The sequence below is a fragment of the Podospora pseudocomata genome, chromosome 3, assembly GCF_035222375.1.
Source record: "Podospora pseudocomata strain CBS 415.72m chromosome 3, whole genome shotgun sequence".
NCBI lineage: Eukaryota > Fungi > Ascomycota > Sordariomycetes > Sordariales > Podosporaceae > Podospora > Podospora pseudocomata.
In genome coordinates, this window is record NC_085887.1 from 3040234 (window position 1) to 3067059 (window position 26826).

Below are 26826 nucleotides of genomic sequence, written 5' to 3' on the forward strand. Positions count from 1 at the left end.
CGGTTCCAAATCCAAAGGGCCGGTTATTCGCAAGGGCCTCACCCTGTCCGGACGAGCTCCCCGGGACAGAGCTGCCAGGGTTAGAGAAGTTTTTTCACCTTCTGGCGTCGCGCTCGCGCCTCGGTCCCAGCGGCTTCTCATCTCCTTGCTCCTCGGCTCCGTTCAGGCGGACGGACGGGGGTGGACATTCTTGTCAACGTCAACCACCATTCCGGCCCCATTCCCGCCTTGGCCACTTCTTGTTACGCCGTAATTGTGGTTGTTGTGTGTGGTCTGGGGTTGAGAGACCACCTAGACCTTTTTTCCCCCCGCAGACCCCCCTGTTGGGCCTCTGTCTCACCGTCAGCGCCCAAGGCTGCCAGATTTCGCACCTCCCACACCTCCTGCGTGAAGTGAGGTGCCGGCGATGCACCTCGTGGAAGCCTCACCGCTCCCTGAATCCCCTCTTCCGTTTTCATGTAGCAAACGGCGGCTGCGGCGAAAAGTGCGGGCGGCAGTTGGGCATTTCTCTCACGATACCCGTCGCTATCCAGAGTATCAGTTGGGAGACGAGAGAAAGCCCTGATATCAAGAAAACACAAACTGCAAGAACAGTTGGCAATGCTGCTGCATGCGCAAACAACGCATTTTTTTTCTTTGCCAGTGTGGGCTTTTGTTTTCTGTCATTTTTTGCACCGGGCACTTTGCTTTTCCATCCCTTTTTCATTTCTGTCTCTTCCTTGCAAATGTTTTTGTTTGTGATAGAGGGTTGTCCAGACCACAGTGCAAGTGACCTATCACGAAACCCCTCATGGCTATCAACCAACCACCATCAACTACTGAAATTTCAATCAACAAAAACAAAACTATATTTTTCATGCCTAGCTGATTCACCGATCTGATGGGTCCAAGGGCAAACTCCACATACCTAGCTATTATCAAACACGGGCCAAAAACCTTGATTTTCCATATCTCTTAAAAGCCTCTCAGCTACAAAGCGGACTCTCTCCGTTTTCCCATCTATCAGTTATCACTTACACGGACGACGACGGGCCTCTCCGTCTGGGGTAAGAGATCGGTCGTGAAAGGGCGGACCCGAAACCACTCCCCCACACACCACACACACTACACTTTTTGCGATGGAAATGAAAATACCTACACACACACACACACACACACACACACACACACCCCATCTCGAACCCAACGAAATGGAAAATGGCAATCATGGTACAACCCGAGGAGAACAGCCTGCAGTGTGAAAAGGGGGAATGATGATGAAGAACCAACAAGCTGTAGCACGGCATTTATTGGGAGACAAAAGAACACCCATCACCACCCTCGGCCGCCAACGCGCATTTTCGCAAACTGATAATTCCAGAGCATATATCCGTAAGGTATGGTAGGGCAGAAGCTGACGTTGGCCTTCTCAAAATTACGATTTACACACAACACAAGCAACCCACCGTCGTCGGTGTTGCTATCTGTCAGCAGCAGTGGCACTTTGTCCAAAATAGCTGCTGCCTCGTTTAACCACCATGCGATGCTTCGCTGTTCCTGACCATCAATCATTTTGCCTGACCGTTGGTTGACCTGCCTTACCGCCCCGGTTCTTGCTTGCGCACAAGTTGGCAACGTCATGCGCTTCACACTTCTTCGCCTTGTTGGTCTTGTTTTAGCTCCCGACGGTTGTTGGGCTTCCGTTGCTATCGGTCGGATAACAAACACCACCTAGACTACACCGAATGAATGACGAACAAAACACGGAATCAAACGCACTCGCCCTGTTTTTTGTCCGTTGCAAGAAAACTCACCGATCAAGTCGCCGACCACCGGACCGTTTACGTCGTTCGGACTTGCTCCCAAATCCAGTTTTCCAAATCCCCTAGGTAATATTGTTGGTGACGACGGTTGGTGACACCCCCAAAACTTGTGTAGCAATGCATTTCCCAAGTTTACGGTGTTGACTGCGCCTCCATTCTCCTGCAAAGTACAAAGATGAATGCGTATATCTATAGGGCTGCCTACGAGGGAGAGAGAGAGGGTTTGTTACACCAAGTTGGATGGCCACCATGGAATTTCGCGGGCGGGCGGTTACGGATAATGTGCATCACTCCCCCGCGCCCCCGCCTGCGCCGCTGACCGTCTCCATACGCCGTATTTGGGGGTTGCTCTCTGTCGAGTCAGAGTCGTGGTTCTGTATACATGACTATAGGGCAGGGAGGTGAGATTGCGGCGGTGAGGTTCTTTTAGAAATACCGATTGTCCGAATGCTTCACACCATTACCGTCGCTCGGGAGGTTATGCGAGGACCGAAAGGGCTGGATGGGGATTACCTATGGCCGAGAAAGGAGAGTATTGCTTACTCTTGGTCCGGGGGATGAGAGGCGCGGGGGACTGTGATAGTGGATGACGACTTCTTTGTGGGAGTGTTTGTGTTACGCATGTAGGGGGTGGTCGGTATTTGCGATTTGGCGGCGATGAGATGGCAGACAACATGCGAAGTAATCAATATGCCGCGATACCGACACCGCAACTTGTCGTGAGAATCGGTGGTGATGGTGTTGTTGTTGTTGCTTGCTGCTTGGTGCTTTCCGATACCAGGCCGATGAACGGTGCCTCGCTGTCCGTTTGGGAGGGGTCGGAACGGAATCGAGGGGTTAAGATGTGTGTGGTATCGATGATAGGATACGATTAGATAGGTAGGTTGACGCGGATGGCTGTCCTCCCGGCCGGTGACTCGGATCGCGTACTTTCAACTACACTTGTATGCGTGCTGTATGCGCTGTTGACGCTTGACTTTGACATGCAGCAGCCTTTCACCGTCAGTTTGGTTTTTGCTGGTTCGAAATTCTGACGTATGTATGTATGACAAGATGAACTCCGGCCCGGTTGAGCTTGCCCTGTTCCATCAACAACCAGCGAAAACCGGATTGTTTCAAAGGGTCCAAGAAACGTTACCTTGCTTGTTGGTGGTGAAAGTGTCGTGCAGACCGCTTTTCGCTTTGGCTTTCCCCAGATTCTGGCGGCCGTTGCTGATTTGCTCAGGATCTCCATGTCAACTCCCGGACCGCTCCAGCCTGCGGATCAGAGGCCCACATGCTCTCCGGAAGGCGGGTCCCACCTGAAAAATGTGGAGAAACAAGGCTGCTCAGCGCTGCTTGGTTCTTTCCAGACCTTCTGCTGGACCTTTCTCCAACAAGAATATCACCAAAAAGAAGGGTTGTGGTTCTCTGAGTAATCCCCATCATGATAAGCATACACATAACACACGTGTAAGTAAGTAAATAAGTCAGTAAGTAAGTAAGCAAGCAAGCAGGTACCCTACATTCGTCGCCACCTCTATCGTCCCAGCCAGTAAAGAAGACTGCTTCGGCGCGTTTTCGGCTTCATCTCATCAAGATACCGTCGAACGTTTCATCACGATCCGGTAGAGCTAGGAAATGCGACACAAAATTGGAAAAAAAAAAAAAAGAAAAAAAAAAGGGGGGGAGATCAGAGCGCGAGGCCAGGGCGAGCAATGCTCGGACCCAGAAACCACTCCCGCGTGTTTCGTGGTCGACGCGGTTCACGTCTTCCGTTTTCCCCAGTTTTTCACCTCGAAGCCACGAGTTGACGCCATGAGCTAAGCGAGAGCGAAAGATGCGATAGACGATAAAAACCAAACTGGTGGTAAATTGGTGGCGCTGGAGGCCAAGAAAGCCCGAAAAAGAAACAGCAGAGCAGCCATCTTCATTTACTATTTGCTCACATTGCCAGAATATTTTCGTATTCACCTCAATTGATTTTCTTCTTTTTTGCTGCCACTCATACGTACCACCTCACCGCAAATTGTGAGGGCCTAGACAGCGCATAGCGGGAGATACCCTAATCTGGGATCCTTCGTGTCTGCACAGAGTTGCATACCCGTCAACCGCGTACCGGACCGGCTTCGTCATCCGGGCTCTCCCTATATGATGGAAAAAAGTTTGTTGGTGATGTTATCACTTATCAGATACGCTAGCCGGTTGCTAACATTCCGGTTTTGCTTCCGTTGGCCGGGAGGACTTCCCGTTGGCCGCCAGCAATCAGCCAGGTCTGGGATCACCAAACACTACCGCCGCGCCGGCAGGGCATCCGGGAATCAAGGCGGTCAAAGCGCGTTCAGCTCCCTCACCTCCGTGCCATGTTCGTCCAGTCCCCTCTCCCACCACCGTATCCGCCCTTCCGACCGACCGTTCAGCCAGGAATTCAGCCGTCCCAGCAATCCCCCCCCTATCCTATCCCTTGCCCTTGACCCTGACCCTGACCTAGTCCGACCAGGGAAACGGAATCCACGGTCAAGAAAACGGTGAACGGTCTCGGTGGACATGTGAACCGTGCAATGCCCACCCCATGTCCGACGATGCGGCCGGAAGCTGTCCCGGAGGCTTGTCGGGTCTCTCAATTGCCCTGTTTGGGACCTGTCAGGGCCTAACGGAGAATGGGATCAACACAAGATTGCAGGCAATTCATCCCGACCGACACCGAGACCGGCATTACCGGTAGCTTTTTTTTTGCTTTTGGGCATTGATGTCGTCGACATGTCACGCGGACACCGGCGACGACAACTCGCAATTTGAGTGTCGAGAAAGAGACAATTACTGCGAGGGGGTCATCACCACCACGAAGCGTGGGGAGGTCCCCTGAGAATTGCTTCTTGTCGCACGCATTCTCGAGGCACAGAGAAAACGGAATCCTATCCCTTGCTCCCCTCCCTATCGCCGCGGTGTGTCCAGCTTATCGGAAGGGGAAGCGCCCAGCCCGCACACACCGAGGATCTGGGAGAGTGGACCTTGTCCGGGGAAATGAGGGTCGCTCGCGCGGGGGATTCGGGAACGCATGGGATTACAATTCCCTCATCCCTCCCATCCTCCAAATTTTCTCGCATCCCACTCCTTCCTTCCTTCTTTCTCACCTCGGTCGGGGAAGGTCGCCATTTCGCGCGACGTCGCAGGCAGGGGGGGCGGCGGCCTTCGGCGTGGGGGTGGGGGGTAGCTAGAGTTGATAATCGGCTGGCCCAAGGGAACGGGAAAGAGAAGCAGGAAAAGGAAAGCGAAATGTTCCAAAACACCATCCCAGTCCACCAGTCCTGATAATCGATAACCCCCACATACATCATTCTGCGTGCTTTCGCATCTGCCTCAGGATGCTCAAAACGATGCTGCTGCCCGCTCCCACGCCTCTTGGCTTGTGAAAAGGGCCAGGAGCACCAAAACCACCGCGACCTTCCCGCTCCGGAAGCTCGGTAAGCATCGCAGCGTCGTCGCATGGGAGCGACTATTCTGGGTACGGAAAGTGTCAAAAAACTTCTCGAAGCCTGCATGGAAGGGTGGAGGTAATATCGGCCACCCGGGGACGGCTGTTTACACTCTTTCGGATGAATTTGGGTCCTAGGAGTTCTCCACGATGCCTTGCACTTTACAAAATCTACAACCGACGGTAAAAGGGCGCATCACATGCTTACTCCGGCGCCTCCGTCATCCTCAGACCTCAGTCAACAAGTACCACCACCACGAGGATCAAAACGGCCGTCTCGCGTCGAGACACCCACTTCCCCAGAGTTTCACAGAACGGAGCCTAGGCTACTGGCAAAGGGACTTTTGGCCTATCCTCTCTAATCTGAGGCTGTGCGAGCATGTGTAAGACGGGACGGGGCGGTAATGTCGGTCGTGTGTCTTGCGGCTTGGATGCGGAGGTAGGTTGAAGAATGACTCAACCAACGTTCATATGTCAGCCAGGCGAATTCCTCATCACCAGACCCGGGAGCCTATACGACCTCGGGATCTGGACAGGAGCATCTGATACGATGATGCCAACCACCAGTCTTGTCTCTTCGACATGGTGAAAGTCAAACAAAACAGGGAAACCCGCCCATGACGCAGCTTTTGCCATTTGTTCTCCCCTTTCCCAAATGTTAAACCGAGGCTTGTGTGGTCCAAGAAGTGTTGGCCCCGACGAGTTGTCAACCACACAGAACACAGATGCTCAATCTGGAAGTTTTGACTGGATGAGGCGAAATGCCCAACTCAGCGCTCCTCGCTCCTGTCCCACCGTTGAACTGGCCCGCGATACCTATAGAATCACAGCCTAAAATGGCTGTGCTCCATTCCAGGCCCGACAAACCCACCCAGCCTAGATTCCCAAAAAGACACATTTTCCTCCAATGGATGGTGTAAGTGCAATTCTGGGCCCTCTCATTGGTGGTGGTGCGAGTGAGTTGGTACGGATTAGAAATGCAACGTTTCCCACCTACCCAAATCTGCAGGTTGCATCTTTTGCATTGCATATACAGCAAAAGCGAGGTACCTGCTGACCGTTGAATCGGGGCCTTTTCTCTTCGCCGGTGTCGATCCGCAGATCCGGCGATCGGTCGGTGGTGTTGGGGTTGTTAACCCCGACGGTTAATAGTCGGGCTGGTGCGGAGAGTTGTGGGGCAGTTATCGGTGCGGGGCCGACATGCGGGGCCGATGTGGACTCCGGTTTATTACACAAAGGACACATGGCGCTGGGATACGGCTGGGTCAGTTGACTCCGGGCTTGTCGGGGATGGTATTCCGAGTTGGTTCCGAGTGAGGTTGGAGTGTATCGCCGATATGTCCCACAAGGCAAACTGGCAACTGCGATTCAACTGGCAGCATTCCTCCCATCCAGGAGCAACATCGACTTTATCCCATACGTGGAACTATCTCAGCACTTCCAGAAGCAAAGCATACAGCCACTACCGGAACCATACAACATTGCTCCAGGAAACATCCCAAGTTTCATCTCACATCACCAACCCTCCTCAATCCCCTCCAAACCACGTCCATTCAAGCAGACCAACTCCACATCTCTCTCTCTTGTACCCTCTACTTCTCCCCCCTCACATCGGAGAGATAACTAACCTTAGCTACAGCAGTCTAGCCAAAAATTCCAAGGGTGCCAATGCAAGAGATCAGATCATACCGCGATCTCCATATGCCTGAACTCTCCTCACCTCCAATACCACTCTATCAACCCCAATAAGAGCCCAGATCCGGGGATAAGCAAAGCTATCACGTACAGCATCTCATACACTACCACCGTGATTCTCCTGCCTTGAGGAGGGGTAGATGTAGAACAACTGCTATCTCACATTTCAGGGGAGAACGTTGCTTTGGTGGTCGTTGCACATTGTGATATGATACACTTATCGTCCTGGGACAAGCATTCTCCTTAAACCAAACAAATCAGATATACCATATCTCCCAAGCTATATAGCTTCCCGCGATGCCAAATTGTGATGGCGGCTATACGAGACGCGTAACTAAAGTGGGGCCAGGGAGGGTGGGCTTGCATGAGCGTTCAGTCACGTTATTTCATCCCTTTCCTGTCATCCCTTATCCTCCAGCGTTCGCTTATTATAGTAAGTTGACTCACATTTTGTGACAAGCAAACATGATTTTCGCCGCCCGCTGGGAAATAAACGAGTAGGCATAACACGAGCTTTTTGACATTTGAGGGGGGGGAAGAAAGTGTGAGTTGTGACGGCGACAGCTTACAGGCCACAAGACAGCCAATCAGAGCTGGGGATCACTTACACGTTTTTGCTTGGCGGTGATTCGTTCGTTTTTTTGCAGGCTGCCCTTTCTTGCGATGACCCCCGCGCACACACAGAAACCTTTTGCAAATGAAAAATAGTTTACAAGAGAGATATGTTTATGCCTTACCGAGCACCCCCTTTCTGGATCATGTGGAAATTCCCTCTTGTTTAGGAGCTTCTAGGCATCGGGATGTGTCGGTTTAAATGTACCGTTCCAAAGTGAGGGGTCAAAGGAGGGGGTGGGTGGATGATAGAGAGAGGGAAGAAATCCCGCCGAGCACAACCCAACATCAACTGAGGGAGCAAAAGTTACACCCGCGCCACCCTCACACAGAATACCGCCGACTCGAAAAGCCGGCAAGGTAAGGCGAAGGGCCGAAGTGCGGAGGGGGGTTGTCTTTCAGGGTGTCTGGACCTAAAGAGGGGAAAACGAAACATCAAAATCTAGATTTTTGTCGTGCTTAGATCTAGGCGCGGCGGTTACGGGCGCGCGCGCGGGGTAGGGTAGGTTAGTGTAAAAGCACAAGCGGTGTGTTGTAAGTTCAACAATAGATGGAGATAGGTCCCCCCCCCTCGCCTCATCTCTCCGATGCCTAGAATATCGTCAATGTCGATGTGGAAATGGGTAGGTACCAACGTTTTCAAAAAGATGGGGAACTACACAAAACGGTGAACGGGGGAATTATTGGCAAATTAGGTTACCTGCCTTAAGAAGTCTCATCTTTAGACTTTGATCGATCTACCATTCCGATTCAGATTTTTCTCATCGGAAAGCGGGTAGGTACATTGGCTTCTGGTGTGTACACAAGCCAATTTACAATTTTGTGGGGTTGGTCGGGAGTTGGGGTGTACCGTGTGTTGTTGTGTGGTGCGACTTACACACACCTCTCACACTCTCCCTACCTACCCGCTGGCCCTATCCTATTCCTTGATGCCTTCCAGGTTCTTGCTGGCCTGTACCCCGCGTTTAGGTCTCGACACGCCGGCAGCAAAAGCACAGAATTGTCACACTCAACCTTCGCTCATTGGAATTTCCACAAACGAGAGAAAGCTGGGGCAAGGTTTGCTCTTGGAAGGAGGGGCAGAAAGAGAGAAACGCACAACTGTGCCCAACTGATTGAAAGTGGAAAGCTTGATGAGCTGGCCCGGCATGGAAAAGCCCACACACACACCAGAAACTTACCAAAAGGTCAGGTTTAAGGTAGGTCTCAAGGAGGTTGGGCGCTTTTTTTTTGAAGCTTCATCAAGCCATGTCAATGAGGGAGAAATGTAATTCATCAATTAGACATTGCCAGCGAAGCTTTCTGAGGGGCAAGCATGGGGGGTAGCTTCCATCTTTGAGCAGAGCTGGAGATTACCAACCGATTTGATATTGGTCGTCGTCGTAGAAACCAGGCGTGGTGTGGGTTTGAGGGAGAAAGAAAACGGTGCTGCAATGTCATGTTGCCCCTCCATTGTTGGAATGCACGACTGCCCTATCTGCCTATGCTGCGGGCCGGTGGACTCTGCTGCTGGAGTTTGAGAAAAAGGTCAAGATTGAGGCTGAGCAGGTATCGTGGTATTCGCTGTCAAAGGGTCTGGTGATACTCTCGCCATCTTGGCCGCTCGAGATATGTGCCCAAGTAGGCAACCCACGGGCGCCTGGCCGAGCCACGATACCGCGTAGTTTTTAGCATCTAGGCAGCATCTGACTGTGGTAGTCTCAGTGGTATAGTAGTTCAATTTGCCTGAACAAATCAGACTATCTTTGGGAGGGATATCTGCTACAGAGCCCAAGGTGAATGACGAGTGATGTCATTGGGACCCTGAAAACTAAACAATGGATAGTATCCAAAACTCCACCTCGAATATCTCCACCGCAACCACCACTAAACAGCATAAGACAAAGACTCACAGTCATTAAATTATAGGCATCAGACTGAGGAAATAATAAAATATGCCTCATTCAGGCATCAGGCAAATTGCAAGCTTCTTGTGGCCTGGTTTGGCGTGATACTCGAAGGTAAGAGGGGGCCGAAAGGTCGTGAAACACTTCACAAACTACCTAAAATAAACCGAAAGAATGTTACTTGATTAGTGCCGTCTATCCAGAATTATCCTGAGCCTCGATATCCGCCCCGTTGTCGATGAGGAGCCGCGCGATAGCCTCGTAGCTATTCTCTGAGGCCAAAACCAGTGCCGTCGATCCAGAACTATCCTGAGCCTCGATATCCGCCCCTATCCGCCCCGTTGTCGATGAGGAGCCGCGCGATAGCCTCGCGGCCATACCGTGAGGCCAAAGTTAGTGCCGTTGATCCATGATTGCTACGAGCTTTAATATCCGCTCCGTTATCGATGAGGAGCCGCGCGATAGCCTCGCGGCCATACCGTGAGGCCAAAGTTAGTGCCGTTGATCCATGATTGCTACGAGCTTTAATATCCGCTCCGTTGTCGATGAGGAGCCGCGCGATAGCCTCGTGGCTATACTGTAAGGCCAAAATTAGTGCCGTCGATCCAGAACTATCCTGAGCCTCGATATCCGCTCCGTTGTCGGTGAGGAGCCGCGCGATAGCCTCGTGGCCATTCTCTGAGGCCAAAATTAGTGCTGTTGATCCAGAACTATCCTGAGCCTTAATATCCGCCCCGTGGTCGATGAGGAGCCGCGTGATAGCCTCGTAGCCATTCTGTGAGGCCAAAATCAGTGCCGTTGATCCATGATTGCTACGAGCTTTAATATCCGCTCCGTTATCGATGAGGAGCCGCGCGATAGCCTCGTGGCTATACTGTAAGGCCAAAATTAGTGCCGTCGATCCAGAACTATCCTGAGCTTTGATATCCGCTCCGTTATCGATGAAGAGTCGCGTGATAGCCTCGTAGCCATTCTGTGAGGCCAAAATCAGTGCCGTTGATCCATGATTGCTACGAGCTTTAATATCCGCTCCGTTATCGATGAGGAGCCGCGCGATAGCCTCGTGGCTATACTGTAAGGCCAAAATTAGTGCCGTCGATCCAGAACTATCCTGAGCCTCGATATCCGCTCCGTTGTCGATGAGGAGCCGCGCGATAGCCTCGCAGCCATACCGTGAGGCCAAAATCAGTGCCGTCGATCCAGAACTATCCTGAGCCTTAATATCCGCCCCGTGGTCGATGAGGAGCCGCGCGATAGCCTCGTAGCCATTCTGTGAGGCCAAAATCAGTGCCGTTGATCCATGATTGCTACGAGCTTTAATATCCGCTCCGTTATCGATGAGGAGCCGCGCGATAGCCTCGTGGCTATACTGTAAGGCCAAAATTAGTGCCGTCGATCCAGAACTATCCTGAGCCTCAATATCCGCCCCGTTGTCGATGAGGAGCCGCGCAATAGCCTCGCGGCCATTCTCTAGAGCCCGGTAAAGTGGCCTATATCCTCTCCCATCGACTTTGTCAGGGTCTGCCCCTCCTTGAATTAACAATTTCACAATGCTTAGCCTACCCTCCTGGGCAGCCCACGATAATGGCGTCCGGCCTTGGTAATTCCTCAAATCCTTTTTGTAGTTTAAACCTTCAGTGATATCGACGCCATCGCAGACAATCGATGACAAGCCCAGAAGTGCGGCTATGGCATTTTTATGGCCGTTTGCTAACGCAGCGAAAAGCGGATGCTGGTACCTTATCCCAGGAACAGCGGTAGCCACTTCTCTTTTCATCTGTGTACGAATAAGGTTTCCCAAGCCTTTGTCTGCTAGAACATAAAGCGGAGTTGCATCGGAGCCATACCGCCGAGCTTTGAACTTCTCGAAGTGGTTGATCACCCTGATTCCATTCGTATCAAAGAATTGGGTCAAAAAACCGTCTTGCGAAACCACAGGTGCCGCAGCATTGGCATGGTAGAGGACCTGCTGACCGGCATACTCCAGGAACGAGCATTTCTCGGCCAGGGCGTTCCGCTCGTTGTCTGCGCCCTCTGGCGTGACGATGATCGCCCGTACTGTTGGATGATGCAGGTATGTAGTGCAACAATGCTTAAGGATTTCGTGGCTAGGACCCTCCAAATCGAAGCCAAGTTCAGGCCACAAATCCTGAATGCCCTTTTCTTTCACTAAAAAGTCCCGCACTGATTCATGAATAAACTGCACGGTCTGGTGCTTAGATTTGGTGATCTCAGCAAGCCCCTTCGAGGAGCTCGTGACTAGTTTGACGGCATCCATGTGTGTGTCATCTGGCAACTCGCGATCGACAAGATGCCGCTCCAACAAGCCCGCCCATAGCGCATGGCGGAACTCTGCTGGAGTCAAAGGCCGCTTTGCAAATAGAATCCAGAGAATGCAGAGCTGTAGCCATTCAGGTCTTTCTCGATCGCGTGCCAGCATGCTCCTGAAGAGTTTGCTTAATTCGGCCGGGATTTCCGAAAGCTTCTTTCTGAGAGCGAGGGCGCCGTGGCTACTCTCATTGTTTAGGATTTCCACCACCAATACGACCCACATGAAAACCCCAGCAGCTTTGTCCTGGATTTGGGATTGTAATTCTTCAAGAAGCGGGCGGTGCGCGATCCTTAGACGACTCTTGACGTACTGTGCCAAGTCTTCTTGGTGTCCTGATTCCTTCTCGAGGGTGAGCAAGATTCCCCGGCAAATTTCAATGTACGGATATGGCCGACTCGAGAAACAGATTTGAAACCGAATGCCTTTATCAGTGGCATTCTCTGCCAATTCTTCGAAGAACTGGACCATGTCCCGGACTTCCTGCTCGTCACACTCATCGAGGGCGTCGATGAAGCAGGTAAAGCAGCGCTGGCCAAGGGCCATGACAGCGTTGCTGAGAAGATCCTTCAGAGCGTTCAGGCCAGGGCAGTCTTGTTGGTTCCGCGGAACAATGTCCGTGTTGTCTAGGACGGATTGAAGGTCCGAGAACTCGTGCAGGAGCTGCGACAACAGAGACCGGTACATCCCGGAGATGGACTTTTCCAAATAGTCGCCTCGTGCATTGAAGAAGAAGGACACCACGGCCACACTGGGCTTTTTGAAGCCTTTCTTCATTTCCAGGTACACGAACTTCATCATGGTTGACTTTCCGGCGCCTGCCTTGCCTCGCATCCATAAGAAGCCATGATGCTGTGATTGCTTCCTAGGGTCAAGCCAATCCTGATATTTTGAGTGCTGTAGTAGCCAACGGCAGGTTTTTGTATATGCAACCCGAATAGTGGTTCTGCGGGCATCGATTTGCGGGAATTCAAGGCATTTCAGCAAGCGTTGCCGCCGTTCCAAAGCATAGTCGACTACTCACATCCCCAGTCAGCATGATACTAGAGGAGAAGAGACGGGCCAGGGCAAGGGTCTGTATTACCGACGGTATCGAGCTGGCTCACATTGATTATGGGAGTCCGATCAAGTGGCCTGGACGAAGGCGGAAGCCCTTCCAGCAGTTCCCTCGCGTATGCAGCTGCAGTTGCAGCAGAATAGTCTTGCCACTCCTTGTTCTTGTGGGAATCCGAATAGTCGCAAATTCCACGAATCGGCAAGCACTGGAGGTTATCCATCATGCCGGCTGACTCCATCTCGAAGCACAGCGCCGAAAGTCGCTGAGCAATGTCATCCCGTACTTTCCCGTCCTTCATAACCCTGTTTCCCGAAGCGATGACTCCGTAGTGGATCCTGGGTTCGTCAGAGAGGCGTGCGCCTCGTGGTTGCAGCTTTGCTGGGTCGCAGTCAATACATGTTGGAGCCTCGAGAAGGTGGTTATAGGACGCTTGGAACAGGCGATCGGGGTGGTTCGGGCGCAAGATATTCGGGAGTCGGCTTCGCAGGATCCTTGCCATCCGACTGCTGGAATGGTGCGGCCCATGCTTCGATCGTAGAGCGGACACAGCTGAGTTCAGTAGCCACGAAGGAGTCTTTGCATCAGCCGTTTCTTGGAACGAGCCGCCCGCAATCACTTTGCCCATGTCATACTGCATGACCCTCGTGCCGACGACAACATCACCTAGGTACAAGTCGGCCTGGCTAGGGGATCCGCCGCCGATGCCGACCATTAAGGTAGCGCGAATGCTCGGAAAACTCCGCTTCAGGTTTGTCGCGACGATTGCGGCGTTGTTCGTTCCATACTGTCCCGGCAAACATGTCATGACAACATTGTGCTGGTCTATGCGTCCGAGCACGTAGATGTTGTCGTCGCCGGCTTGGTTGGGTGGCAGTGGGTGTTCCTCGTCCAGCATGGCACGCGATACCGCCAGTTCTAAGGGAAGTGCACAGATCCAGGCGATTGTGTAGTCTCCATGCACAAGTGGAGGGTACACATCGTGGTTTGGGTAAATGCTGCCATTGGAGGATGTGTCGAAGATTCTTGGCCGTTTCGGAAGGCTCGCAGACGGTTCTTCATCTTGGTACGTTCGTTTCGGAGTCATGGCAGGGCGTTTGCATTATCGCCAATCGTGGAAATCGGTCGGAAGTATTCGTGGGTGGCAGATGCTGGAACGAACGTCAGACCTGCCAGCTTGGAGCAAGGTGTGAGGTGTTCATGATGGCGCAGGCGTGCAACTGAACATTTCGAAGGAGGCAGCCGAGCAGGTGAGTGGTGCCACGGGCGGCATCAGGCTCAGCAGGTACGCTTCCATTTTAGACGTCGAATCACCTTTTTGGTGCCATAACAATCGATCAACAGGCACGTGTGGTTCACGACACAAACAAACGTTCATTTCACCTCACCTCGTTCCACCCATCTTGTCAACGAGCATTCCCTCGTCTCAAAGCTCAACGCCAAACGCAGAGTGTGATTTGCCTCAGGTTTGGACGGCGCCATGGAAACATCAAACAGGACATGGTTTAAAGCACACTCCAAACTACGGTCCAGCCAACAATGGCAGAATAACTCTGTTAAACCGTTGGGTTAGCCCCACATATTTGACATGTTCTAAAAGCGACCGAGGAATTCATGCGAGCGGGGATTTTGTTTTGATCCTAGGTTTCCCGTGCTCTATCTGGGACAGCTCAAGATGGGAACATGGCAACCATTTGTTATGCGTCACGCACTCCCGTCTGACATCTGGTTGGCAGGCTTGCATCTGTCACACAGAAGACACATGCTATTGCTGATACTTGTTAGCAGCTTATCTTCAGATATCACTTCGACAAGGTAAACGCTCGATTAGTTCCCGACTTTCACCACTGGTCTTGGGTGGCTGCCAGTTGGGTTTCCAGCTGCCGCTACTAAAAAATGAATATCAAAACGCTTGCTAAGGCTTTTGGCGATGCATTCCATAGTAGACGAAAAACTTCACCGCCACAACCCACAAAAATCAACCAAAAACAATGCGGTTTTGCGGATAAAACATACAACACCAGGGATTCCCCAGTGGTCACCCACCTGAGTACTGGTCTGGCGGTCAGCTGTTTGACTAGGGGAGAGCGGACGGGATCCCGTATTTTCAGCTGCCTATGGTCGTATGTGAAAGAATGGACTGAATAATGGGATTGTATGTGCTGTTAGGAAGAAGAGATGGCGAGAGTTTCCCATGCCATTGCATGGGAAACAGAGAACGTTGGCGAAGAGACGGAATGACGGCGAAGAATGGGCTGCATACTCTACAAAAAACGATCTACAAGACACAGCTGTCGACATCAGTGTGGCCTTTGAATCAGAGCCATCGCTGGTCCAGAATGTGGGTATCATCTTCTGGAAGAAGAGATGACGATATCTATGGCTTGATATGAGGTTGTGTCGGGCTGTAATCAAAGAAGGTGCAATCGTGCAATTCTTGCCATGTTGATCGTAGTCAGTTGGCACCGGCTGTAGACTGGTGCCAAACTCACTCCTCTTAGCTCTCATCTCACTTCTCACTCTCATCTCACCACCCACTCAAGCGGCCTCGCCGAACAGCTCCTCGCTCACAAATCCTCACACCAAGCAAACCATGTCCCATCAATACCGCAAACACTTCACCCCCCTCGAATCCAACCCCTCCCTCTTCACCTCCCTAGCCCACACCATCGGCCTCTCACCCGCCCTAGAGTTCCACGATGTCCTCTCCCTCCACGACGCCGACCTCCTCTCTCTAACCCCACGTCCAGCCCACGCACTCATCATAGTCTTCCCCACCTCCCCCAACTACGAAGCCGAACTCACCACCAAGGACAAGGACATCACTCAGTACACAAGCAGCGGTGACAACGAGCCAATAATCTGGTACAAACAAACCATCAACAACGCCTGCGGCCTCTACGCCATCCTCCACGCCGTCAGCAATGGCCATGCTCGAGACTTCATCAGTAAAAACCCCTTATCCCATCCCATCTCATGCTTACGACATGGCAGTTAACCTAGAACCAGTTCCCAACTCACACCTCTATCAGCTCCTGACAACTTGCACGCCCCTCAACCCACGAGACCGCGCCGCTTTCTTAGAAAACGACACGAACCTGGAAGCAGCGTACAAAACTGTCGCTCTACAGGGTGACTCGGCCGTCCCTGAGAACCCAGAGGATGAGGTCGACTTTCATTACGTGTGTTTTGTCAGGTCGCCCAAGAACGGGCATCTATACGAGCTGGACGGAGACACGAACGGGCCAATAAATCTAGGAAAGTTTGAAGAAGACGATCTCCTTTCTGAACGGGGATTAAGAGTGCTAAAGGAGTTTATCGAGAAAACAGAGTGCGAAGGGGGAGTTAGCCTACTTGCGTTGGCTCCGGCGGAATAGGTAGGCCAGATGGTGGCTATGCATGATCAAAACTTCAACCGCCATTGCTTGCACACTGAGCAGGTATAAAACAGACAACTGCATGCGTGTCACGACAAAATGAACCCATTCATAAAGGCGTAAATATCCCTCGGCATTCGGATAATACATGCCTCTTCTTGTATCTAAAAAGACCCAAGTTCCATACAAGGGGCATATCCCTCCCATATATATCCATAATACCCCCATGAACGGTCACAATGATCCAATTAAAACGTCTTCGACTTCCTCTTCCCCTCCCTCTCATAAGCAATAACCCCATTCGGCACATCCTCCAACGCCCTCGGCTTCTTCCACATAACCGACTTCATAGCTCCATACCACCCCAGCTCCTGCCTCTTCCACGCCTTAGGCTTCTCATGCCCATCCTCTGACCTCTGCAAAATAATTCGCGGTCTATTCCTGTTCCTCCCAGCAGCAGCAGGCAACACCTCCAACATAGCATCATCAATGTCCTCGTCCCAATCAGGCTCCATCGCCGCCGTCGCCATAGCAGCACTCTCCGGCGGCAAGCCAATAGCTCTCTCCTCCATGTCATGATTCAAAACAAACACCACGCTCGGATCATGTGGCACTTGTGGTCTCTGCTGTTGCAAGCCCTCCCCGCCGCTGCTGCTACCACGTCCCTCCCCAGGATGATGTCTCCGCCAAGTAACAGTCCTATGCTCCTGAACTTCGACATCCACAGTCCCATCACTCATGCCGCCTTCGCTGTCAGTGCTGAGTCGTCCAGGAACTCGTCCCGGAACAACCAGGTCGGGCGCAACCTCCACCCAGACTTCGGCCTTGCGGATAGTATCCGCATATATGATCAAGACCGACATGATGGAAAGAGGAACAGCAGCAGCCCAAAATATCCAAAACCTGGAACCAGAGGGGCCAAAAATCTCGCCCATGGACAAAATTCCAGAGACGATGGGTAGGGGAATGAGAATACCACCCATATAGCTGATCCGGTCCAACGCTCGTCGATTCTCCTCCGCCGAAGGCCGATATGCAAGCGCCCTTCTCAACCGCGCAGCTCTCACCGCGGTGCTGGGTATGCCAAAGCGAGTAACCGCCTTCTCGCGCACCTCGTTCTTTGGCTGCTGAAGCACAGGCGGGGTTGTCAATAACGTAGCTGGTGTCGACGCTGCCGATCTAGGTGAACAAGGTGATCTTCGGGAAGAAGGTGAGCCAGGTGAGCTAGGCAACATGGGAGCCGAAGCCGACTTGAGCGGAACAGGTCTCTTGATGGTGGGTAGAGACAAAAGCGAGATTCGCCGCTGTGCTCTGTCGAGAAGTCTTCTCCAGCATGGACTGCTGCCCTCCTCTTCGTTGAGCTCCAGAGATTGCAAGACCTGCCACCAAAACGCCATGGTATTGTCCGTGACGGGGTGAGAAGGCGACTCCAAAAACTCAAACAGCTCCAACCATCTGTCGTATGCCAAATCAAGCAACAGCTCTCTCAGAGATTTGTGATGCGTTTTGCCACTCAGTGTGCTCAGAAGAGAAGCTTCAAAGCTCCCAGCATCGTTGGTTTCGCTGTAAGGAGAGGGACTAGGTGGATCGCGAAAAGAAGCGACAGGCGTCCTCCATGGTGCCTTGCGAACCTTCCAAGAGCGTCTCCAGACTGGATTGTCCAAGAGGAGCAGGTGTCTCTGATCAGAGATGCGTAGGGCCATGCGGCAGAAAACGGCAGAGGTCTTTCCGCTGCTCGATGGGAGAGTTCTGACAGGTGGAGGGTGCACTGTGTCGGTCTCGTCCCTGTCGAGGCGGAGAGGCCTGAGTCCCTGCATCAGCTCTGGATACTCGAGAATGCTCCATCGTCTTTCGCTGCTGGAGGCCTGCTGGTTGACGAGTCCGCTTCTAGCAAAGGGTCTGTACTCGCGTCTCGAGGCAAAGGATTCGAGAAAAGCAGAGTCGCTGCCGTTTAAAAGGAGGAGCACATCGGCGTACTTGGGGGACACGCCATGGAGGACAACTATGTCATGCCAATCCCCAGCCTCAAGCTCAGTGCTCTTTTGGAGGTGTTCGGCGAGGGACTTTGGCGTGGGTAGGGGGACGAGTTGACCTCGCCTAACGACGTAGGCTGGGTGGGAGTCGAAGTCGGCCATACTGTGTCTGGTGGAAAAGTGAAGTCAATCGATTTCGCACGTGAAATTCTACAGGGCCAGTCTTCCATGCTTTCTCTGCTCCTTCCGGGGAAGTAGGTTTCCAGGGGAGGAGCTTCCTAAATGGGGCTCGGGCTCGGGTTCGGGGATAGATACGGGACCTGAATTCCGCGAAATGTCAAGGCCTTCACTGTCAGGAACAACTCGGGCACAAACAATTACATCAGTTGCCAACTTGAGAACCTCAATGGCAAAGTCCAAACCCTGACGCAAAATATCCAGAACCTTACGCAAACTGTCCAGAACCTGGAGCAGCGCATCGATCGCTTCGAGTAGGATATGCAGCCTGTCTGCGCGTTTTTGACGTCTGTAAACGAATATCCATCCAAAGGCGTCTCGCTCCCAAACGTTCCCAAGGTGACTTCGTCGACGGCTGCAAGCGTGGGCCCTTCGAACTTCACCAAATATCTTTGCATGAGCGGGGGCTCTGGTTTATCGTTATTTCGTTTGGCGGCGCCGACACAACGTGCATAAATCTCCTTTCCCCTTTTAATAAAGTTTACAAACTTGTGGTGGAAGTTATCCGTCTTTTTCTTATTCTGTTCTAACTACCTAGGGGGGAAGAACCAATCCAAAAACGAGAGAAATAAGAAAAAAAGATTCACAAAAGCAGGGTCCGGATGTGCAGGTTGGGCGGCTTGGGTTGTGAAGTGTTAAGACGACAGTCCAAAACTCATGACCGCATTACAGTACCGGACAGCACAGGGCCCAGTATTGAGATGTCAGGCACATCCTCTGTTGACCTGCAATTTCCTCCATATGGGGCGTTACATCAGCTTTTCCCAAGTGGAAGAAAGGCAGTGGTAGCCCAAAGAAACAGGGTGCTGCTCTCCCTCTCCAACAGCCCAGCTGACTTCCATGAGCTGGCGCACTATGGACAGAAGAATGGCAATGCAAAAGTCCAAAAGAACAGAAACAGGCCTACCGATTACCTCAAGAGGGTTCTAGGATAGTTTAAATGGCCTTCTAATTACATTCAAATGCCTCCTAACTATCTGTGAATACATATAATATTCATTTAAACACCTATTAACTATCTTTAGGGGCCCTCTTATTATTTCAAGACGTGTATAAACTATCTTTAAAGGCCTAGAACATATAGTTTAACACCTATTAAGTATCTTAGAAGGCCTCCTGGTTATCTCAAGATACATACATATTAACTATCTTTAATGGCCTGGAAGATCTATTAAAGGCCTATTAATTATCCTGAAAGGCCTCAATTGTACTACTTTAGGCGTCTAATATCAGTCGCGAGGTGTTTCAACATGGTCATGAGCCTTTGAATGATAGTGGAGATGTATGTAGACTATGTTTGATGATGATGGGAGATATCACGGTGGCACCCAGAAAGCTGTGTGCGAAGATGATGAATTGAGAGGACGCTATTGGTAAGAAGAGCTAATCTATATATCTATGCCTGTGTCAGTGCCCTTGCCAAATTGCTTCAACCTTGGAGGCCCTTTGTAAGCATGTTACATATCATATCCCCTGTACAACCCCTGATGACAGCCCGTGTACTCTATAGATTTAAGAAATCTCTCATTTCTCACCCGTTCTCCGCTTGTATTCCTCTTCAGTTATCCCATACCAGATAAAATTACCATCAGGAGACCGGTAGTAATTACCCTCCTTTATCTGTCTCATCTTCCGAACCTCCCTCTCTTCATGGTTGCCCATTATATTCCTATCATACTCTTCCCCAGCCCCATCCCTGGATCAGGCCTCAACCCAACTGCCGCTACTTCCCTTGCCTCAAGGGGCACTGAGAAAGTCAACTGCAGTTTTGAGAGTAATCTTAATCACATTCTCGTTGAGCTTGGTGGCAAAGGTCAGGATCTTGTCTTGTGGGATAGCCTGGAAATCAATGGGTGCGCTCAAGTCTCCCTCCATCCCCGTCCGGACAGAAAGACCGGCAGGCTGCCAATCTCTGCTGATGGCTGATACCGACAACGAACAGGAACAACGATCAAGAGAAGAGCCTTAAACAGATGTTGGAGAACATAGCGCTGGGTTGGATTTTCCCTGGCGATAATTTCTCTGCAGCCTCTTTCGTTGCTCGTCTCGTATTGCCTCCGGACAATGGATTCTGTGAGATAAAGTTTCGGATAAGCCTCGACGGCAGCACAGAGGGCCTTGTTGAGTGAGATGAACTCGTCGATAGAATCTTGCGTGGGGTCGAGGTGGTCGCTCTCTGCATAGTGTGTGTGGCATGCATCTTTGAGGTAGAGAAATTTGCAAAGGAAGCACCGCCCTTCAATCTCGGTTCGATACGGTTTGAACCATCGGCGATAGATGTGATTGTGAAGAAAAGTATAGACCGGCCCCACACTTGCGGGCGCCGGTACAAAGTAGAGAGGGAACGACTTATTGTATATGTCTTCATATTGGTAGGAAATCAAACCTTTCAGGTCTGGCTGGGCGAGTCCTTCGGCTGATACGCCGAAGAGACAGCGTTGGTAAATGTAGTGGTGATGGTCACTTCCTGCAGAGCAACGAGTGTTTCAATTCTTAAAGTCTGGATCCTTCTCCTCCTTGGCAATTCGCTCCCAATAAGAAAGACGAGGCTCAGTCTTGGTCCTGGGTTCGACGACTGTGGTCTGTTCAGAGATAACCATCTTGAGGTATGTCAAGAATAGATGGTGGAGGGTCTGTTGAGGGTAAGATGAGATGGGAGATGAAGAATGAGGTTGTGACTATGAGTAGGTCTGGAGGTAAAGTTCTGGTGTAGGTGAGAAAATAAAAGAAACGAATGCATGCTCTCTAAATATTTGATGGCTTGGGTGACTGACTGAAAGCATGAAAGAGGAGCAAACTTTGTCTTGCTCCAGTCAACCGCCACAGCAATCGGGCTTTGCTAGTGTACCAAGCGCCGCACTCAAAACGAAACCATAATTATATAAAAAAGATATCGCTATAGTGGCGTTCTTTGTGTAAAAGAAGCCAAAAGAAACCGCCATCGCTAAGGCGAAAAAAAGTAAGCAAAAGAATATGGGAACTGTGAGGCTCGAACTCACGACCTCAGGATAACTCTGGTGTTGCACATCCAGATCATACATTCGTATGAGACCTGCGCTCTTCCAACTGAGCCAAGCTCCCTGTACAACTTGACATATCCTGATTGGTGGAGATTAGCCTCATGAAGTGTTCTGGTCCAACCAAAAGTCAATGACGAGCAAAGATCACCTTTCCAAGATAACAAACCCCCTCACAGCAGAACTGACCACCCAACATGTACAAGTCTCATCACACGCAGAATTGCAGCCAAGAACATTGAAAAGCAGAGGGGAATCATTTCATTCAGGTCCGGTTGCCGCAGTCAGGCAACCCCATCGTCATCATCGATCATCTAGGTGTAGTAAAGCAGATCTACTACTGTGTGCTATGGTACAGAGAGGTATATCGGAAAGAACCCAACGTGTGTCCTCGTCGGATCCGTCCAGAGGTGGTGTAGGGAGTTGTGGTTTGAAAAGGACGCAGTTGCTCATCATCAACGCCGCCCGAACCCTTGATCTAATGCAAGAAAAAAATCTAAGAGCAAAGAACTCCCCCTGGTGTCTCTTTCGCTCTCTATTATTACAACCCAGCCAAGGAAAATAGAAAAAAAGCAAACTTTTACGCCGAAAAGTAAGTCTCTAGATCTATTACTTAAGCGGTAGACTCCTTGAGGAAACTAGAGGGAAACAGTGTTAGTGCCATTCTGGGCGCAAGGGTACCGTAACCGAAGAGCACATACGTGATGAGGTCATTTCTGTCCTTGTCCTTCTTGAGACCACCGAAAGCCATCTTGGTGCCGGGGATGTACTTCTTGGGGTTCTCGAGGTAGTCGAACTGAGCAAGTGTTAGTTGCGAGTCTGGATCTCGTTGTACAGTTCGCGGAAAACATACGAGGGTCTGGTCATCCCAGACAACACCCTTCTGCTTGTTGGCATCGGTGTAGGCGTAGCCCTCAACGGTACCAGACTTGCGTCCGAAAAGGCCGTGGAGCGCAGGACCGATCTTGTTGCCGCCGCCAGCCTCAAGGGTGTGGCACTGAGCGCAACGGGTCTTGAAGAGGTTGGCACCCTTCTTGGAATCACCTATCCGGGAGGAAATCACGAGTCAGTCATTTGCTGTTCAGATTATGGTGGTGGTGGTGTTTCCGGCGTCTGCGTGATTCTCGACGTGCTCGTTCTAGTGTACGGCGGCTCTGACTACTACGGCCCTTCTCCCCAGTGCGCAGCTCAAGATGCGCCCAGGGAAAATACCGCATAAGCAGGAGCGGTGAGGACAGGACCGTAGGCAGTAGCAACATTCAGGTACTGGCAGTATGTCGGCGAGGTCGGATGGAGGTCATATGTAGAATGTCTTCAGACGGCTGCTGGCCACGTCATGGGTGCCAATGGCTTGGTGACGAAGAGTTCAGGCGTCCCTCGCAAAGAACGAACCGAGCAGAATTCACGAGGCCGGAAACATGGCGGGCAGTGTGTAGCTGAGGGGCAGGACCTACCGGCTCCGACAGGCATTTTGATAGATTTATGGGGTTGATGTGAGGTAGGTAGGTGTGGTGGTTATTAGACAATTAAGTTGGTGAACAGGAGTCAAAGGCGCAAAAGGTAGACGAGGAAGAAAAGAGGGAGAAGAAAAACAGGATGAGCCGTTAGTAAAAAAAAAAGTTGGCTCAACGCCTCTCTTTGCCGCTGCGTGCCGGAATTTTTTGAGCAACCGGCCACGAACAAGGCTCTTTTCGTCACTCAATGACCTCCGCCAAGCCTACATCATCAGTCACAGGAGCCACACTGGGGCTGGAGAACGTGGGGCTGACGACAGACCACAGCCAATCATGACCGCATCTTTAGTCATTCAGCGCGGGCAATGTCGGAAGTGCCCGGCATCGCAGCCTGTCGTCCGAGCTTCCTGTGGCTTCAACGCGGCCATCCTGGTCCCAGTGCGCACGATGCGCTAGCAGCCAAAAAACGGAAAAACGAACGAGCTTCCAAAACGCTAAGCCACATGGGGGAATTGGCCAACCAGAGCAGCTCCTCCAGGCAAGCACTGACGCAAGTTTTTTTGCTGCACCGTTTCCCCTCGATGCATCGCCGATTGAGCCGCACCCAACGAGACCACGCCATTGGACTGTTTTTTGGGCTTCAGGATAGCCTCACATACACTCGATACACACCAAGTCAAAAGACCACCAAGAAACATGGCCTCAACAGCAACAATCCCCCGCTTTCTCCTCCCCCAACGAGGCCTAATCTGGAGACGCCTCTCTCCCGCAAACACCACCTCCCCCGTCGTCCTCGTCCGCTTCTCCTCCACATCCCAATCCAAAGACGGCAAACCCCTCGTCCTCGAAAAGCCCGAACGCTTCGTCCCCCCATCACATGGCTCCCGTCTCCCCGGCTCCCGCCGCTCAACCCTCGGCGACGGCCCCCGCCACTACGGCGGTGACCTCTCCGAGTCTGAACTAAAAGCCCAAGCCAAAAAGGACTACCCCATGACCCCTCCCCCCGAGGGCACCTGGGCGCATTGGTTCTTTTCCCAAAAATGGGTTCACATCACCGTCACCCTTGTTTGTCGCCCTCCAAGATTCGCCACCCCTTGACCCAGGTTGTATCTCTAACAAATGTGAACAGGGCACCCTTACAGCCCTCAGCATATGGACCTTCACCCTAAACTACAAGCACAACACTCCCTTCGGCGACATGCTCCCTCCCATGTCCGACTTCTTCTGGCACCCCATCTCGTCCACCCGCGCCCTCGTCGAAGTCATCCGCCTCAACGAAGCTCACAACACTGCTCGCATCCAAGAAAAGAGAAGAAGACTCGTCGAGGACGTCGCCAAAAGGACAGCGTATAGGAGAGCGCACGGCTTGCCAGAGGAGTACGGCATGTTTGGACTCAAGAAGGCCACCATTGACCCAGACCAGGTGTTTGGCACAGAGGGTGGTGAGAAGAAGGAGCAGCAAGGGACAACGGTGGTGGACGATGCCTCGCCTATCGCTCCGGAACCAAAGCGATTGACGGACGAGCAGCAAAAGGAGATGGTGGGTGAGCTGAAGAAGAAGTGGCTGGGTATCTTTTGATATTCCTCCTTCTCATAGAATCTACCACATGAAATGTGAACGTAAAATGTAAAATTATGTACAAACAACGTCCACAACGGCCAAAAGGCGTAAATACATCTATACCCCTTTCTTTCTTGACCCTCAGAATCCTCCCCTGACAATTCCCCCCTGTCTCAAGAAGTGTCAACCCCCTCCAAAGCATCCAGCACCTCATCCGCCACCCCACCTCTAACCAGCACCTTTTGCACCAACGCCCCCATCACAACAGCCTTGGCACCACCCCTAGGCGGCTTCCAAACACCCTCCACAGCTTCACTCTCTGTCTGCCTCGCCTCGGGCATCTTCTGGTTCGCACCCGTACTCACAACCTGCGCATGCCCATAAGCGCTATTCGCCGCGTTGGCCACCCCCGGCGGCGTCAGTCTCGAAGGCGGGTCCACCGTCCTGATAGACAACAGCTTCAGATTCCTGCCCGAGTTGTTGCTCCTCCCATCCACATCCATCCTACCCTCTCGCGACGAAGCGTCATCCCCAACCGAAACAGCCAGCACCACATCCGCCACTGCCAGCTCCTCCTTGCTCGGATCAAAAATGACATTCCCCCCCACCGCCATCACCAGCAACGTCACAGGCGGGCGTTCGGTAACTCTTTTCGTGGTCGGGTTTCGTACGTACAGATACGGCGCCGCAGCCCAGTCGTCGTCAAAAAACGGGTCTTCATCCCCTTCTGACTTGAGTTTAGGGAGGCGGGTGGCCAGAAGGGCGAGGTGGGTTGTTAATGACAGCAATGGAAGCGGATACGAAAGCGGCGGGCTGATCAACAAAATCTACACCCCAAAGTTAGCACCACCACACCATCACTCTCTCTCTCTCTCTCTCTCTCTCTCTCAAACAAACAAACAAACAAACCAAACTCACATCAAGATAAACCTTCCAATGAAACCGTCTATTAATCCTCAACCGCCTCACAAACCCCCCATCAGCAAGCAGCGCCTCACAAAGCATCTGCCCCAAAAACACCGTCCCACTATCATCGTCCCTGTACCCCGGAATCTCCACCGTGAGCTCGACCCAATCACTACTCCCCTGCCCCTCCCCCTCATCTTGTTCTTCTCCTTCTTCCTGGTTTTGATTCTCCCCAAAGATAGTATCGTCATCCCACCTCCGCCTCGTCTTTTCCACTTCTGCCTTCACCCCCACGATCGCCTCTGTCCCGTCCGCGAAGCAGATCCGAGCCGAGCCGTTCGTCCCAGGCAGGATCCCCGTCTCGGCGGACAAAGGCCGGTACTGAGTCGGTGAGCGGCCGTCGGGGCGGATGGGGGGGTTGAGACTGAGGGAGGTGTGGAGGTAGGAGAGCTCGGCGGGGGAGAGGTGGACGTTTGTGGAGGAGGCCATCTTTTTCTTCTTCTTTTTCTTTTCCCTGGTGGTGGTAGGTGTCTAAATCAGGGCGCGCGATCAGGCCCCAGTTGGGATTGACTGTGGGAAAAAAAAGTTACGGTAACCGCAAATCGCCCTGGGAGGAGTTGTCGTGTCGCGGCAAGGCTGTCGCAAATCAAAAGTTTCGGAGAAACAGTTGCTAGGCGGGGCACTTTTTTCCCCTGCTTGCTGCTCCAAAAAGTCGTTTGGATTGGCGAGGCTGTTGGTGTGGGGTGAGGCTGGAGAAAGCTCCAAAAGCTGAAGCACCCAGATTGACAGGGGCGGTAGCTCTGCCTCAGCTGTGGGTCTCCATCACTAACCCCACACCATGGCGTCTAGCCCCTTTCTCGTCACTCTTAACAACCAGTTTTTTTGTTTACTTTCTCATTGATGAACCTCTCAGAGGTACATGTGCAATCTTTTTTTTTGCCTATTTTTACCTTTCAAGAAAACTGTTCAGTTTACCCAGCTAAAATCTCGAGAAGCCTCCCAAAACACACTAATAATACTATTATCCGCTGAATTAATTCCGCTGAAGAGTGGGTTCGAACCCTGCTACCAAAGGTGTCCTATACACCAGCTTTTACCCATATCCTTAAACACCCCCTTCCCATCACTGAACACCATTCGCCGTCTCAAAGAAATCCTCGGGAATCTTCCAGTCGTGCGCGCCCGCAGCCCGTCTGTACGCCTCAATCGCCTCCCCAACAGCATAGTCTTGGTGCCGTTGCCCCTTGACAACGGGAGCCAAACGTGCCGGACGTGGATCCTCACTCAACAAGGCCATCCGAATCTGCATCAACACACTCTCCATGCTGCTCACAGGACTCCATCCCGTCGAAGTCAGTAGTTCCATGCACATCGCCCCGCCCATCGTCATATGACCACCGCCTCCCTGCTGAAAGCCCAGAAATCTCGGGCGAATGGCCCGTACAAACGGCGGGTCAAACGGGAACGAC

General features: G+C 51.9%; 8 protein-coding genes and 1 non-coding gene across 9 annotated transcripts; 4 read left to right on the top strand and 5 right to left on the bottom strand.

Moving 5' to 3' along the window:
* Positions 1-5776: 5776 nt before the first annotated feature.
* Positions 5777-7661, top strand: QC762_308555 (uncharacterized protein). Its single transcript, XM_062889149.1, has 2 exons — positions 5777-6841; positions 6896-7661. Exons 1-2 carry the CDS (start codon positions 6468-6470, stop codon positions 6963-6965), a joined length of 444 nt encoding a protein of 147 aa, XP_062745102.1. The 5' UTR covers positions 5777-6467; the 3' UTR covers positions 6966-7661.
* A 1983-nt stretch (positions 7662-9644) lies between these two features.
* QC762_0057190 (uncharacterized protein) lies at positions 9645-12579 on the bottom strand (the record flags this gene model as incomplete). Its single annotated transcript, XM_062883560.1, is given in 2 exon segments — positions 9645-9816; positions 9830-12579. The coding sequence occupies 2 exon segments, from the start codon at positions 12577-12579 to the stop codon at positions 9645-9647; spliced, it is 2922 nt and encodes a 973-aa protein (XP_062745103.1).
* Positions 12580-12748: 169 nt separating this feature from the next.
* Positions 12749-13919, bottom strand: QC762_0057200 (uncharacterized protein; the record flags this gene model as incomplete). The annotated part of the gene is made up of 2 exons (XM_062883561.1): positions 12749-12853; positions 12885-13919. 2 exons carry the CDS (start codon positions 13917-13919, stop codon positions 12749-12751), a joined length of 1140 nt encoding a protein of 379 aa, XP_062745104.1.
* A 148-nt stretch (positions 13920-14067) lies between these two features.
* Positions 14068-16315, top strand: YUH1_1 (ubiquitinyl hydrolase 1). The gene is made up of 3 exons (XM_062889150.1): positions 14068-14647; positions 14776-15780; positions 15842-16315. The coding sequence occupies exons 2-3, from the start codon at positions 15426-15428 to the stop codon at positions 16207-16209; spliced, it is 723 nt and encodes a 240-aa protein (XP_062745105.1). The 5' UTR covers positions 14068-14647; positions 14776-15425; the 3' UTR covers positions 16210-16315.
* Positions 16316-16457: 142 nt separating this feature from the next.
* Positions 16458-18344, bottom strand: QC762_308580 (uncharacterized protein; the record flags this gene model as incomplete). The annotated part of the gene is made up of 1 exon (XM_062889151.1): positions 16458-18344. The coding sequence occupies one exon, from the start codon at positions 18342-18344 to the stop codon at positions 16458-16460; it is 1887 nt and encodes a 628-aa protein (XP_062745106.1).
* Positions 18345-21393: 3049 nt separating this feature from the next.
* On the top strand, positions 21394-21500 carry QC762_0057230. Its single transcript has one exon. It is a non-coding gene; the product is annotated as a tRNA-Met (tRNA).
* Positions 21501-21682: 182 nt separating this feature from the next.
* Positions 21683-23304, bottom strand: CYC1 (iso-1-cytochrome c). Its single transcript, XM_062889152.1, has 4 exons — positions 22891-23304; positions 22290-22480; positions 22138-22232; positions 21683-22074 (listed from the first exon to the last, which is right to left on the bottom strand). Exons 1-4 carry the CDS (start codon positions 22904-22906, stop codon positions 22050-22052), a joined length of 327 nt encoding a protein of 108 aa, XP_062745107.1. The 5' UTR covers positions 22907-23304; the 3' UTR covers positions 21683-22049.
* On the top strand, positions 23303-24610 carry QC762_308600 (uncharacterized protein). Its single transcript, XM_062889153.1, has 2 exons — positions 23303-23955; positions 24020-24610. The coding sequence occupies exons 1-2, from the start codon at positions 23587-23589 to the stop codon at positions 24467-24469; spliced, it is 819 nt and encodes a 272-aa protein (XP_062745108.1). The 5' UTR covers positions 23303-23586; the 3' UTR covers positions 24470-24610.
* Positions 24437-26116, bottom strand: RRP42 (Exosome complex component rrp42). Its single transcript, XM_062889154.1, has 2 exons — positions 25370-26116; positions 24437-25278 (listed from the first exon to the last, which is right to left on the bottom strand). Exons 1-2 carry the CDS (start codon positions 25844-25846, stop codon positions 24625-24627), a joined length of 1131 nt encoding a protein of 376 aa, XP_062745109.1. The 5' UTR covers positions 25847-26116; the 3' UTR covers positions 24437-24624.
* Between the last annotated feature and the right edge of the window lie 710 nt (positions 26117-26826).

What these genes read in the sequence shown, in the direction of transcription:
- QC762_308555 (XM_062889149.1), top strand. Translation starts at nt 6,468, where the DNA reads ATGTGGACTCCGGTTTATTACACAAAGGACACATGGCGCTGGGATACG. An exon ending in ACTCCACATCTCTCTCTCTT is followed by an intron (nt 6,842 to 6,895) that starts GTACCCTCTACT and finishes CCTTAGCTACAG; the next exon opens with CAGTCTAGCCAAAAATTCCA.
- YUH1_1 (XM_062889150.1), top strand. Translation starts at nt 15,426, where the DNA reads ATGTCCCATCAATACCGCAAACACTTCACCCCCCTCGAATCCAACCCC. An exon ending in CCATGCTCGAGACTTCATCA is followed by an intron (nt 15,781 to 15,841) that starts GTAAAAACCCCT and finishes ACCTAGAACCAG; the next exon opens with TTCCCAACTCACACCTCTAT.
- CYC1 (XM_062889152.1), bottom strand. An exon ending in TCTGGGATGACCAGACCCTC is followed by an intron (nt 22,233 to 22,289) that starts GTATGTTTTCCG and finishes ACACTTGCTCAG; the next exon opens with TTCGACTACCTCGAGAACCC. An exon ending in GACAGAAATGACCTCATCAC is followed by an intron (nt 22,075 to 22,137) that starts GTATGTGCTCTT and finishes GTTTCCCTCTAG; the next exon opens with TTTCCTCAAGGAGTCTACCG.
- QC762_308600 (XM_062889153.1), top strand. Translation starts at nt 23,587, where the DNA reads ATGGCCTCAACAGCAACAATCCCCCGCTTTCTCCTCCCCCAACGAGGC. An exon ending in TTCACATCACCGTCACCCTT is followed by an intron (nt 23,956 to 24,019) that starts GTTTGTCGCCCT and finishes AAATGTGAACAG; the next exon opens with GGCACCCTTACAGCCCTCAG.
- RRP42 (XM_062889154.1), bottom strand. Translation starts at nt 25,846, where the DNA reads ATGGCCTCCTCCACAAACGTCCACCTCTCCCCCGCCGAGCTCTCCTAC. An exon ending in ATTGGAAGGTTTATCTTGAT is followed by an intron (nt 25,279 to 25,369) that starts GTGAGTTTGGTT and finishes TTTGGGGTGTAG; the next exon opens with ATTTTGTTGATCAGCCCGCC.